This window comes from Mesoplodon densirostris, chromosome 20 (assembly GCF_025265405.1).
Source record: "Mesoplodon densirostris isolate mMesDen1 chromosome 20, mMesDen1 primary haplotype, whole genome shotgun sequence".
Lineage (NCBI taxonomy): Eukaryota > Metazoa > Chordata > Mammalia > Artiodactyla > Ziphiidae > Mesoplodon > Mesoplodon densirostris.
The window spans coordinates 32,408,650-32,423,409 of NC_082680.1; the positions used below are offsets into that span (position 1 = coordinate 32,408,650).

Below are 14,760 nucleotides of genomic sequence, written 5' to 3' on the forward strand. Positions count from 1 at the left end.
GAAAAAACCTCAAAATGAAATGGCCCCAGTTGAATACTTCATCATCTAATGTGGGCACTAAATGTATTAACTGAGTCTCAAAGCTGACCCACAACTGCCAGCCTGTCTTCCTGAATATCTTGGATTTTGAACAATTTCTTCTTCAAAGGAAGGTGGAAGAATGAGGTTCTCCCTATAAATGTACCTAATGGCATCCTCCTCCCTGCAACTACTCTCCTACTTACCTATTCTTTACTTGTTCTAAATTCTCAATGAGCTATATCTAGAGAAGACAAAAGCTCTTTGAAAAGATACATGAACCTCAATGTTCATAGCAGCACTATTTACAATAGCCCAGACATGCAAGCAACCCAAGTGCACATCACCAGAAGATGTGGTACATATACATATACACCCATATACATGCAACAGAATATTACTCAGCCATGAAGAAGAACGAACTATTGTCATCTGCAGCAACATGCATGGACCTAGAGAATATCATACTAAGTGAAGTCAGACAGGGAAAGACAAATACATTATGGTATCACTTATATGTGGAGTCTAAAAATGAATACAAATGAATCTACATACAAAACAGAAACAGATTCACAAACACAGAAAACAAACTTATGGTTACCGAAGGGGAAAGGGAGGGTGGAAGGGATAAATTAGGAATATGGGATTAAGAGATATAAACTATACATAAAATAGATAAGCAACAAGAATCTACTCTGTAGCACAGGGAACTATATTCATTATCTTGTAATAACCTATTGATATAATGGAAAATAATCTAATATATATCAAATTATTTATAATATATATAAATATATATAACAGAATCACTTTGTTGTACACCTGAAACTAATACAATATTGTAAATCAACTATGCTTTAATAAAATAAATAAATAAATTCTCAATGACCAATTTTAACTTGTTGCAACATGAAGATAAAGAATCCTTGAGTGTAGGTTCAGTGTGACAGCTAAATATTACAAATAAATATTTCCAACAAATGTGAATCTAAAAAACCTAAACAAAATTCTGAGCTTTTTGAAATAAGAAAGTAAGAGACAGAGAGATGGAGGGAGGGAGGGAAGAGAAGAGAGGGGAGGGGGAAAGGAAGGGGGGAGAGGAGGGAGGGGAAGGGAAGAGAGAAAGAACCAGTGACTTTTCCAGGTTACAATAATGACAAATGCCAACTTCAAGCTGTTTACTTGGAATAGCAAGATGTATGGCATTTTACTGATTATTTTTTTAAAAACTTCACTGGGCCTTATTACATGAAAACTAATAAAACAGAAGCAAGCATAATATGATCTAGTTTATTCTAAATCAGTTCCTGCTGAAAACATTCTTAAAGCCTCCTACTTATTTTTCTTTTTTTTATTGAGGTATGGTTGGTGTACAATAAGTCCCAGGTGTACAACATTGTGATTCACAATTTTTAAAAGTTATACTCCTGGGCCTCCCTGGTGGCGCAGTGGTTGAGAGTCCGCCTGCCGATGCAGGGGATACGGGTTCGTGCCCCGGTCTGGGAGGATCCCATATGCCGCGGAGCGGCTGGGCCCGTGAGCCATGGCCGCTGGGCCTGCGCGTCCGGAGCCTGTGCTCTGCAACGGGAGAGGCCACAACAGTGAGAGGCCCGCATACCGCAAAAAGAAAAAAAAAAAAAAAAAAAAAAAAGTTATACTCCATTTATAGTTATTATTAAAATATTGGCTATGTTCCCTGTGCTATAAAATATGTCATTAGCTTATTTATTTTATACATAGTAGTTTGCACCTCTTCATCTGCACCACTATCTTGCCCCTCCCCCTTCCCTCTCCCCACTGGTAACCACTAGTTTGTTCCCTGTGTCTGTGTGTCTATTTCTTTTTTGTTACATCCACTAGTTTATTTTTTAGATTCCACATATATGTGATATCATATAGTATTTTTCTTTGACTGACTTATTTACTAAGCATAATACCCTCCAAGTCCATCCATGTTGCTGCAAATGGCATTTCGTTCTTTTTTATGGCTGAGTGGTATTCCTTTGTTATATGTACATATATACATATACACACACACATACATACATAAAAAATGTTATATATACATAACATCTTCTTTATCCATTCATTTGTTGATGGACACTTAGGCTGCTTCTATGTCTTCGCTATTGTAAACAATGCTGCTATGAACATTGAGGTGCATATATCTTTTCGCTTTAATGTTTTTGTTTTCTGTGGATATATACCCAGAAGTGGAATTGTTGGATCATATGGTAGTTCTCTTTTTAGTTTTTTGAGGAACCTCCATACTGTTCTGCACAGTAACTGCACCAATTTAAATTCCCACCAACAGTGTACAATGGTTCTCTATCCTCCACATCCTCGCCAACATTTGTTATTTGTAGATTTTTTGACGATAGCCATTCTGGCAGGCATGAGGTAATATCTCATTGTGGTTTTAATTTGCATTTCTCTAATGATTAACAATGTTAAGCATCTTTTCACATGCCTGTTGGCCATCTGCATGTCTTCTTTGGAAAAATACCTATTCAGGTCTTCTGCCCATTTTTTAGTCAGCTTGGTTTTGGGGGGTTTTTTGTTTGTTTGATGTTGAGTTGTATGAGCTGTTTATATATTTTGGATATTAACCTCTTATTGGTCATATCATTTGCAAGTATTTTCTCCCATTCAGTAGGTTGTCTTTTCATTTTGTCAGTGGTTTCCTTTGCTGGGCAAAAGCTTTTAAGTTTAATTAGGTTTCATCTGTTTATTTTTGCTTTTGCTTCGCTTTAGGAGACAGATCCCCCCCCAAAACTGCTGTGATTTATGTCAAAGAGTGTTCCACCTATATTTTCCTCTGGAAGTTTTACAGTTTCAGGTCTTATCTTTAGGTCTTTAAACCATTTTGAGTTTATTTTTGTACCTGGCTTAAGAAAATTTGTCTAGTTTCATTCTGTTGCATGTAGCTGTCCAGTCATCCCACAATCATTTACTGAAGAGACTGTCTTTTCCCCATTGTACATTCTTGCTTTGTCATAGATTAACTGACCGTAAGTGTGTGGGTTTATTTCTGGGCTTTCTATCCTGTTCCACTGATCTGTGTGTCTGTTTTTGTGCCAGTACCATACTGTTTTGATTACTGTAGCTTTGTAGTATAGTCTGAAGTCAGGGAGCGTGATGCCTCCAGCTCTGTTTTACTTTCTCAAGATTGTTTTAGCTATTCAGGATCTTTTGTGTTTCTACACAAATTTTAAAATTTTTGTTCCAGTTCTATGAAGAATGCCGTTCATAATTTGATAGGGACTGCACTGAATCGGTAGATTGCCTGGCGTAATATGGTCATTTTTAACAATAATAATTCTTCTAATCCATGAACACAGTATATATCTTTCCATTTGTTTGTGTCATCTTCAATTGCTTTCATCAATGTCTTAATAGTTTTCTGAGTACATGTCTTTTACCTCCTTAGGTAGGTTTATTCCTAGGTATTTTATTCTTTTCGATGCGACTGTAAATGGGATTGTTTCCTTAATTTCTCTTTCTGATAGTTCACTGTTAGTGTACAGAAAGGCAACAAATTTCTGTATATTAATTTTGTATCCTGCAACTTTACCAAATTCATTGATGAGCTCTAGAAGTTTTTTGTGGCATCTTTAGGATTTTCTATGTATAGTATCATGTTATCTGCAAACAGTGACAGTTTTAATTCTTCCTTTCCAATTGGGATTCCTTTTATTTCTTTTGCTTGTCTGACTGCTGCAGCTTGGACTTCCAACACTCTGTTGAATAAAAGTGGTGAGTGGGCACCCTTGTCTTGTGATCTGAGAGGAAATGCTTTGGCTTTCCATAACTGAGTATGAAATTAGCTGTGGGCTTATCATATATGGCCTTTATTATGTTGAGGTATGTTCCTTCTATGCCCACTTTCTGGAGAGTTTTTATCATAAATGGATGTTGAATTTTGTCAGAAGCTTTTTCTGCATCTGAGATGATTATATCGTTTTTCTTCTTCAATTTGCTAATGTGGTATATATCACACCAACTGATTTGCAGATACTGAAAAATCTCTGAATCCCTGGGATAAATCTCACTTCATTATTGCTTACAATCATTGTTTATGATCATTTTAATGTATTGTTGTATTTGGTTTGCTAGTATTTTGTTGAGGATTTTTGTATCTATGTTCATCAGTGATATTGGCCTGTAATTTTCTTTTCTTGTGGTATTTTTATCTGGTTTTGGTATCAGGGTGATGCTGGCCTCATAGAATGAGTTCAGAACCATTCTTTCCTCTGCAGTTTTTTGGAGTAGTTTGAGAAGGACAGGTGTTAACTCTTCACTAAATGTTTGGTAGAATTCATCTATTAAGCCATCTGGTCTTGGGGTTTTGTTTATTGGGAGTTGTTTTATTACTGATTCAATTTCATTACTGGGAATTGGTTTGTTCATATCTTCTATTTCTTCCTGCTTCAGCCTTGGGAGAGTGTAAATTTCTAGGAATTTTTCCATTTTTTCTAGGTTGTCCATTTGATTGGCACAGTTGTTTGTCATAGTCTCTTATGATCCTTTGTATTTTAAAAGCCTCTTACTTTATTAAAACCAAGCCTACTGGGATGACACTGTTAGTCTAAAGGGAATCATCCAATAAAACTCCAGGAAAAACCCAAAATATTTCTTCTAGTAATAGTACAAACAGATGCAGTTCTCTCATTGAAAAGATATTATCATATAGGAAAAACACTAGATCACATGAAATGAAATGCAGTTATTAAGATTATGAATACTCCCTGCCCTAAAGAATACTGCTGGGTGCTGCTTTCTGTCATCTTCTTCCTGAGAGCACCTCGGCCTTGACTATCAAGTTGGTGTATGGTCACTGTGATTAGCTGCATCATGGGGTATAGCCCCCATACTTGACATTTATTTTCAAGTCACCCATTACATGGACACCACAGTCTATGAAGTCAGGACTGGGCTGCAGCTTATTGTTTCCCTTACATCTAGGATGATGCAAATATTCTTCCTAGAAATTCCTACAATACCTTCTTGGCTTTTGAACATTGCCCAAGATAGTAGCAGTTTGTGTGACTTTTATAACAGGTCAACTTGTAGTAAAATTTTAATACAAATTGTATCAACTACTACTTAAGTCAAAGACTACGGCACAAGTCATCTAAGATCAATCTAGATATCAATGCTATATGGAGTAGTGAAGCACAGAGGTTAAAGGTTATGGCTATATGGTAAGAGAAGAGTGGGATTAAATCCTGGTTCTGCCACTTATAAACTGTATGGTCTTGAATATGTTTGCTGGGCCCTAGGCTGTAAAACGAAGAAAGCAATATCCACCTCACAGAATTATTCCAGAGATGTTCAGTCCAGTAGCAAGCTCAGTGAATGGTAACCATAGCTGCTATTATTTATAACTAATACTATGAATATTTTTATTCTCCTTTCACCCATTTTACATCATCATTTAATGGTCATGCAAGGACTTCAAGGATGCTGTTCTTTAGTAACTGGGGCTGTACATAATCTACGCATCAAATCAAGTCAGGAACAGGATCAAAAGGTAGAGCAAGGTTCTTAAGCTACTCAATAATGTGGGAATCTGCCTTCTTAGGATCTTAATATGATCTTGCAGCAAAGAGGTCATTAAGAAGCTAGGCTCTAAGCAGCTCAGGAGTAGAGGTTATCCCATGATCACAGTTCCTCTTGCCTCTAGCCCATCAGTGTCATGTTGTTAAAGGTAGAGCAGGGCCCTCTATGGACCTGTCTATCATGTGTGTGCATAACATGGCCCTGTTGGAGAAACCTAGGGTTAAAACTCTGGTTTCTATTTTTCAACATCTGAGACTTAATCATACTGCTCCAAATGAAGCAGCATTATTGCTTCATTGCTGTTGTTTCATTTTGCTTTGTTTTTTTTTTTAAGTCATGGATGCAAGATTACTTAACATACACTACACACACAAATATCTGAATATTATGGGAGACAATGCATAATCCCACTTCCCAAAAGATTTTTCCTCCTGTGATCGTTTTTGTTTTTGTTCCAATTGTCCTATTTTGCATGCTTTAGGATTTGGAATTTTTTTTAAGTGTTTAAAACATTTAACAAGAAAATAATTTGAAGTAATTTAGCAGAGAATAATAGTCATTAACAAAGTAAAAATACAGGTTTATTATCTGGAAAACATAAGATCTCTAAACATTATAGTCAACTCAAGTTTAAAAGAACTCAGAAGTGAAACAAACCTAAACTCATTTTAAATAGATATATGTGGTTTTCTAACAATGTACTTAAAATTATGGATAGAAAAAGATCACAATTATAGATACTAAAGAGCTTATTAAATTACAGAATATTTTCTGAAGCAAAGTTCAGGGAACCCTCCACAATGGTGGATAAGGAAATGAATAGAAAATGTCTAAAATTCTACTTAAGAAAGTTGATGAATTTTACAGTTCTTACCCTACTGCTGCTTTCTATTACAATTCCTATTATACTTTTTTGGTTATTTATTTTTCTGCTGGCAATGTTTGTTCATTCTTTCACTGACAACTAATCCTGTCAAAGCTGATTAAGAAGTCACGTTCTAGTGACAACCTCATCAGAACAAAAAGCACATTTTTGATGAGGCTTAATATCTTAAAATCAACAGCCTCATGGTTGGGTCCATTCTCATCTTCTCTCTATCTCCATTCCTTAGTACATGGAGTTCCTCTCCTCCCCTTGAGGGGAAGAGAGAAGGTGCCTGTGGTTCCAATCTCTGCACTACAATCCCTGGAACAGGTGACACATGTGTTGAACAAGCTTTCTTTTCTAAGTGAAGCACTCTTGTGATTTGGACAGCTCACTTAAAAATGGCAATAATTTATTTTAAATTACTATTACTTTAAATAATAATTTATTTATTAAAATAATTTATTTTAATGAAGGAATTAATTCCTCAACTTTGTTGTTCTTGATCATACAATATCCTGGCTACCCAGAACTCCTGAGGAGGAAATTGCACTGAATACCTGTGTTCTGTAGGTAGTTGAGGAATTTCCTTCCCTCTTTTAACATATATACATAAAGTAATATATAAATATAATTTAATCTTTTTAACAAACTCAGATTGTTGTTCTTCCATGAAATAAACAGAATGCTGCCTTAAAGATCCACCACAGAGTCTGGGGCTAACTGACCCTACAATAAATGGGTCTCAGTTTGCTGTGTTTCATGAGCTTTATGTTAGTTTCCTGGAGTTTTGCTTTCTCTCTCTCTCTCTCTTTTTCTTTTGGTCACTGAGGTCTAGGTCTGTAAGAACATTCTCATTCTTATTTTTCTATTTCTGTTAGACTTGGAAACCAGACAAGCAAGTTATTAAGTTACATGGAAAGAAAAAGTTTAAAAAAATACTGAGTTCTAGTTTTTTAACAAATTATACTGGCCTATTCCCAGCTTCTTCGAAACCCATATTAAAGCACTGTGTATACTATAAAGCACTAAATAAATCACTGTCAGTATAATTATTTTGGCTAACATTTTAGACAAACCATGTTACTAGGTAGGTAAGAAGTTATATAATGAGTACTCTGAATACGTGTTTAACCCACAGAGCACCGTAATTTATTATTCCTTACAACACTCTGCTAAATGGGAAACTGAGGCATAGTAGCTTATGGATTAAAGAAAGAATTAATATGACTGCTGTACTTCAAATGGTAGGCCAGTATTTAATTTTTTGACCAAATCTTACTTTAACTCTTTTCATTTCAACCCTAAAAGAAAAAAGTAATAATAACTGACATTACTGGGCACTCACCATTTTGAAGTGATTTACATATTTCAACTCATTTAATGTTCACAAGAAACCTCATGAAGTAACAACTACTGTTATCTCTATTTTACGGATGAGGAAACTGAGGTACCAAGTAGCTGGGTAACTCCTAAGGTTACGTAGCTTATAAATGTCAGAGTTGAGTCATGAAACAAATCTGGCATGCTGCCTTACCCCAAAAAGCTGGTGACTGACCAATTTTTACATCTAGAAACCCAAGCCATTTATATGTAATATTTGTCCAATTACTCCTGGGAAAACAAATTATTTACTAAGTTTGTCAAATTATAAAAATTTAAATAAAAGGCTACTCAGTGAAACTTTATTTATAGTTAAAAATAAGAATCTCCCTTTAAAAAAAATTCTTAGTGTGAGGTATGAAGGCAAATTTCTCATAAACAAAAAATGTTCCCCTTTCATTCTGACTATGTGTCGGGTTTCCAATCTTAAGTAACAGCTTTTGGAAAGGTTACAGCAAAGAAAACATACAGCCAACTGAGATTAAGTGGCTGCCAAAGTATGCTGCTCTTATGGACATTTAAAACCAACCAGTTTTTTCAAATGTAAAAACATGAACTGCACCACAGTGTCTCCAAGATCCCTTCTAGTGCTGAAGTTCTATGGATCTAAGAACAGAAGGTAAACGGTCTCTTAAGACATACCTTGAGTATTCTTGAGGGTATGGAGAAGAGTACCAGGTGTGGATCTCATACTTCCCAAACTCAATAACAGAGGGACAGCGGACTTGTGGGTCAGGGGGACCGGTCACTCCAACCTTCTGTGCAGTGAGAAAATACATTAATTACACAAGTTAGCTACATTAAATACACTGAGACAGATAACAAAACCAACAAAACAGAAAAAACCCATCTGAATCTAAGTGTCGCCTTCTCAGGATTCCACAGGAAAAGTTAAAAAGCCAGGAACAAGCTAATAAGTTTTGAAATAAGCTGTATTATCCTTTAAATAGAGCATCCAAATGAAGAATAAAAATGCTAATACATCTCTTAGAACCAAATGTAGTTGGTGACACTGAAGTTTCCCCATTTAATAATACTGTGAATATCCTCAACTAAACTCACTCCTTAATCACTCAGTTGTTAAACAGACCCTGCCGGCACTTGGGGATATAAAGTCAGGGGTGGGGAGGAGTGCCTGCTGCCCACTGGCCGAGATCACATGTACAGTGTCCCAACTGACAGCAACGGCAACCACCTACTCAACATGTGAGCATGTACAGGAAGGAATCATCCTCCAGTGTGTGAAAACAGATATTAAGGAACATGGCAAAACAAGTAAGAGTCTTCATTTTACACTGCCCCTAAAATTCCCTTCTTAGTGGCTTTTCATAGGTTTAACCAAAGAAAGTAATACTCTGTTAAACACATACTTTTATCCCTTTTTATCTATCTTCTGTTTATAATTAAAATAATTTCTATACCCCCATCCCTGCAATAACCTGAACTACACTATCTTAAATAAAGAATAACTTGTAAAGCGTTGAGGACTTCCACAGCAGCAGCTCAAATATAAGCCACTGCTAATGACTACAAGGATCAGGTTTTAAAACCTTAAATTCAAGGGGGATTTGATTTGCCCTGCACCCAATATAGCAAGATTCATATATGTATACATGTATACAGGCATACCTCGGAGATACTGTGGATTCGGCTCCAGACCACAGCCACAAAGTGAATATCGCAAGTCACACGAATTTTTTGGTCTCCCAGTGCATATAAAAGTTATTTACACTACACTCTAGTCTATTAAGTTTGCAATAGCATTATGTCTAAAAAAACCAATGGACGTACCTTAATTAAAAATACTTTACTGCTAAAAAATGCTAACCATTATCTGAGCCTTCAGCAAGTCACCATAACAGATCACGAGAACAAATATAATAATAATGAGAAAGTCTGAAATATTGCAAAAATTACCAAAATGTGACAGAGCCACAAAGTGAACAAATGCTCTGGAAAAGTGGTGCTGATACACTTGCTCAACTCAGAGCTGCCACAGCCTTCAATCTGTAAAAACCTAACTATCTGTGAAGCACAATAAAGTGAAGTGCAATAAAACAAGGTATGCCCCTGTGTGTTATGCATATAACATATAATATATATGCATGTATATTTATTATGGATATTCTATAAACATTAACTGACTTTTTTTTAAAAAAGGAGCTAGAATTCAGCCTAATCAAACACGAGTATTAATAACTCTTCAAACGAGCAACCAAAATTCTCCTTCAGCTTTATGCTTTAAAAACCACTGAGAGATTACTGAAGTCTCTTGTTGGAGCTTGTGACAAACACACACACACACACACATACACACACACACCCCTTCTAACAAAACTAAAAAAAATCAGAGGTTTTTATTCACTTTTCATATAAACTCATTTAAGGAAGAAGCCTTTTCACCACAACTCATTTGACAACTCTCTCTGGTCTTTCTAACCACTCCCTTTATAAAAGGCCAAGGGACTTATCTCAGGTTTCATGCTGGAACACAGCCAGGTGAAACCTCACCTCTTCCTCAGACACCTCAAAACAAAAGACAAACATCTATTAGTTGGATAAACTGTGTTATGACACCAAGGAGTACTGAGGCTCTTCCAAAGGCAAAAATCAAAAAGAAAAACACAAGACAGGGTTAAAATAAGATTTTTTTCATGTCTGAAAACCAAAATAGAACTCTGCAAAAGGTTTTAAACACACTGTTCTTTAAACTACATTCCAGAATCATGTATTCTAATTCATAAAGTAGTATCTTTTAGCCTATCTTCACAGCTCAAAACAACAAGAATAGTAGTATAGAAAATATCAGAATAACCAATATCAGAAACCAAATCTAACTTCCTGAGCCAAGGATCAAGCAGGAAGCATGAAAAGTGAGACCGTGCACCTGCTGCGGCGCCGCCTGCTGTGTGAGAGCTTCCCCATCGCCGCCCAGCGCTCCTCCAGGTGGATGCCCAACGCAACAGTGGATACTCAGCCCCAGTACAACTGTCTGCACATCGCCGCCACTAGGAGAGTCTATGTAAAACCAGAGTCAGAGCAGACCTCCTCTGCCTTCGCAGCCCTCGCCTTCCTGCACTGTGAGATGCGCACAGCCACAGGGCTCCTCGACCTCCAGCTCCCTTGGGAAAGAAGCCTCTGAGCCAGTGTGTTTCCCTTTACCAAGGTCTGGAAATTAACAAAGGCTCTGTGCAGTGAGGAAGAAACAGCTGCATCCATACCACTCATTAACCTAGTCCTTGCCAAATTCAAATTGTCAAATCTGAATTACAAGGTTATCTTTACTAAATCATTTTATTTTTAAATTTCAGTCAAAATTTCATTAAACATGCAGCTTTCAAAGTAGCAGATATCTAATATAATCAAGGGCACAACATTGTTTTAAACTTTTAACTCAGGTTCTGCCACTCTGTGCCCTCCTTCTCATTTGAATATGCCAAAATCTTTAAAACATAACATATATTCTGGGCCAGAATGGACTTTTTAATCTAAGAAAGTAAGGGGGGCACTAAATGCACTAGTAATTGGGCTAAATCAAAAGGTAACTTTAAATATACCTATTCTAGATAATGAAACTTCTATTACCAGCAATTTATGAGAAAAGGCTGCTACTCTTCTGCAAAAACTCCACTTCTGTCAAATGACTAATATATGTTTTCCAATACAGAGACCACTCTTGCACACAGAGACCCCCAAGTCTAGAGCCGGTACAGAACGAAAGTTACAACTGATGTAGATAGAGCCCTGCTCCCTCCCTCTGCCGGACCTTCCTTTCCCATTCCCTGTGCGAAGTGACATTTTGGGGTGGGAGTGGAGGGTAGCACTGTACCCTTCGTATCAGTATGAGAACGTGAAATGTGGGGAGAGGACATGTCTTTCTGGTATTTGAACATTTTCCCATAAAAACTATGATAAAAAATAATTCTGTTCCTTAGGGATTAAAAGTTACCTGATGAAAGAGATACATAAGAATGAGTTCACATGCTGCAAAGTGGAGAGAGCATGACCTTATGGAGTAAAGAGACTCAGCATGTGTGGGGCACCTACTGTGCAGTCTCTGCACCTCGCACTGTCATCTCATTTATTCCCCACAATCCATTCCTCAAAGTAGGAAACAACACGCCTGCTTTATAGATGGGGGGAGTGGAGAGAAGCCAAGGATCAGAGAAGTTAAGAGGTAAAGAACTCCAGTACAGGAATATTAAGAGTGAAGCACAAAGACAGAAAAGAACCAACCGGGTACAAGGTGAGATAGAAAGTATGGGTAGCCCTCAACTAATTAATTTCTGAATTCCAAAAGTTTGTCTGTACGTTTCTTTGAACTGGAACTTAGTTTTCCAAAGAAATGAAGTTACTACATGTCCACAGTCTCTTATCCAAAACCCTTGGAACAGAATGTACCTCAGAATACTGAATTTTTCTCATGTTAGAGAAGTACTACAGGACCTATATGTATCTTAAATCAACAGCCTCAGTAGGATTTGGGACAATGCTCCATAATCAGATACATTAATATTTCTTTAGCAAAGCACATGAATAGTCACATTAAATGGGATAAGTAAAGAATATATATATAGTCTAAACTCAGTTCAGATCATGTTTTGCCAACAATTGAATTAGGGTAACTAAGATCTTACTAAAAAATGAGTTATAATTTTTTTTCATTCTCTAAAAAAGATATACGTACAGATGGCCAATATGTACATGAAAAGATGTTCGACATCACTAATCATCAGGGAAATGCAAATGTAAACCACAATGAGATACCACTTCACACCCATTAGGATTGCTACTATAAAAAACAAAACGAAACACCAGAAAATAACAAGTGTTGGCGAGCATCTGGAGAAACTGGAAACCCTCGAGCATTGCTGGTGGGAATGCAAAATGGTACAGCCACTGCGGGGAAAAAACAGTATGGCAGTTCCTCAAAAAATTAAACACAGAATTATCATATGAACCAGCAACTGCACTTCTGGGAATACAGCCAAAAGAATTGAAAGCTAGGACTCAAACAATTATTTGTACACCATGTTCATAGCAGCATTATTCATAAGTCGAAAAGGCAGAAGCAACCCAAGTGTCCACTGACGGATAAAGGGATAAAAAAGATGTGGTACAAACACACAATGGAATACTATTTAGACTTTAAAAAGGAAGAAAATCCTGACACATATTACAACATGGATGAAACTTGAAGACATATATGCTAAGTAAAATAAAGCCAACACAAAAGGACAAATATTTTACGATTGCACTCATGTGAGGTCTACCTAGGGTAGTTAAATTCATAGACAGAAAGTAGAATGGTGGTTGCCAGGGGCTGGGGGAGGGAGAAATGGGGACTTAGACTTTCCTTTTCTCCTTATCCAGCTTAGATTCCAAGGTCTTTTACTGTACTTCATCTTTACATATATCCTTAACTTCCTTGCTTTTCTCCTGATTCACCAAAATCCCAACTCTGGTTAAATTCAATATTCCAACACAATCCAAGTTATTACCCTCATATCTGAACACTACTAGAGAAAAACACAGAACCATGCTCACTAGTCTCAACTTATAATTCATACCCACTAACCTCAATGGGTGCTTGATGCTTCCCTACTCCATTCACTCTCCTGTTCTTCTAGATTATTTCATTACTTTCTCCTGTCTCTCCTCAAGCCTCCAATACCTTGTACCCCATCTTCACATTCAAGCAATGCCTTTGCTTTCTAAGAAGCAATCAAGAGAGCTTCCGCAGCTTTCCACTTTCCACGGCACATCTGTATGTCTACCCTTGTGGCCATACACCCTGCCCTTCCTTAAGGCTATGGATGAATGGTCTAGGCTCCTACCTAAGGCCAACGCCCCAAATGACATGAATGACACACTAAGCGCTTTGCAAGTATCAATTCATTTAATCCTTTCAAGAAACCTATTAAGTAACCTGGTTGACCAAGGGCACTCAGCAGAGACTGGATTTGAACCTGTGCAGACTGTCTCTAATACCTAGGCTCTTAACCACTATCTTAATAAATACTCAATAAAATTTTGCTAAATCATCAAATGAATGAACTCAAAATACATCTAAACAGCCTTCAATACGTGACTCATAACTAACGGGTAAACGCCTTCAGACACTACAACAACCCTCTGCTCCCACCCCTAGTTTCAGCAGTCCCAAGGAGTCCACTCCAGCAACAAAAAAGCGGTCATGGGGCTTCCCTGGTGGCGCAGTGGTTGAGAGTCCGCCTGCCGATGCAGGGGACACGGGTTCGTGCCCCGGTCCGGGAAGATCCCACATGTCGCGGAGCGGCTGGGCCCGTGAGCCATGGCCGCTGAGCCTGCGCGTCCGGAGACTGTGCTCCGCAACGGGAGGCCACAACAGTGAGAGGCCCGCATACGGCAAAAAAAAAAAAAAAAAAAAAAAAAGCAGTCATGGGGATACCTTAAAACCCCAGCACGCTAAAACTAACATCCTCTTACTAGCTTTCAAAGCCCTCTAAAATCCAGCCCTATACCAGTAATTCAGTATTTTTTACCGTTACCCAACAATGTTCCATGCAGTTTTACCTCTCAGACTAAACTACAGGCAGTCCTTGCTTTGCATGCTACCATGTTAACTGAAACTTATGCATATCAAAACTGAGATCCAGTCTCAGTCGCTACAGAGTGCATGAAGCACAAACACAATTCTGATATGCATGTGTCTCCATCAGCACAGCACCACACAAAGCAAGGACTGCCCGTGTTATGACACCTTCACAGGCAGCTACTGTGTTTCTACATCATCGCCCCAGTATGACCTGCACATAGTAGGCCCTCAAATATTTGCTGACCTGATGGACCAATAATCACAATGTCTCTTGTATTAATACAATATATACACTGTATTCCTCAAAGCTGAAGTTAATGTTGTTTACTCTACCTGGTAAGCCCTCATTCTCTTC

The 14,760-nt window shown here is 37.5% G+C and overlaps 1 protein-coding gene across 1 annotated transcript in view; it reads right to left on the reverse strand.

Moving 5' to 3' along the window:
• KAT6A (lysine acetyltransferase 6A) overlaps nucleotides 1–14,760 on the reverse strand; it is a 109,507-nt gene that overhangs the window by 18,511 nt on the left and 76,236 nt on the right. Inside the window, exon 9 of the mRNA XM_060085725.1 lies at nucleotides 8,471–8,586. Within this exon, the coding sequence (XP_059941708.1) occupies nucleotides 8,471–8,586 (116 nt within the window). The remainder of the gene's footprint in view (nucleotides 1–8,470; nucleotides 8,587–14,760) is intronic.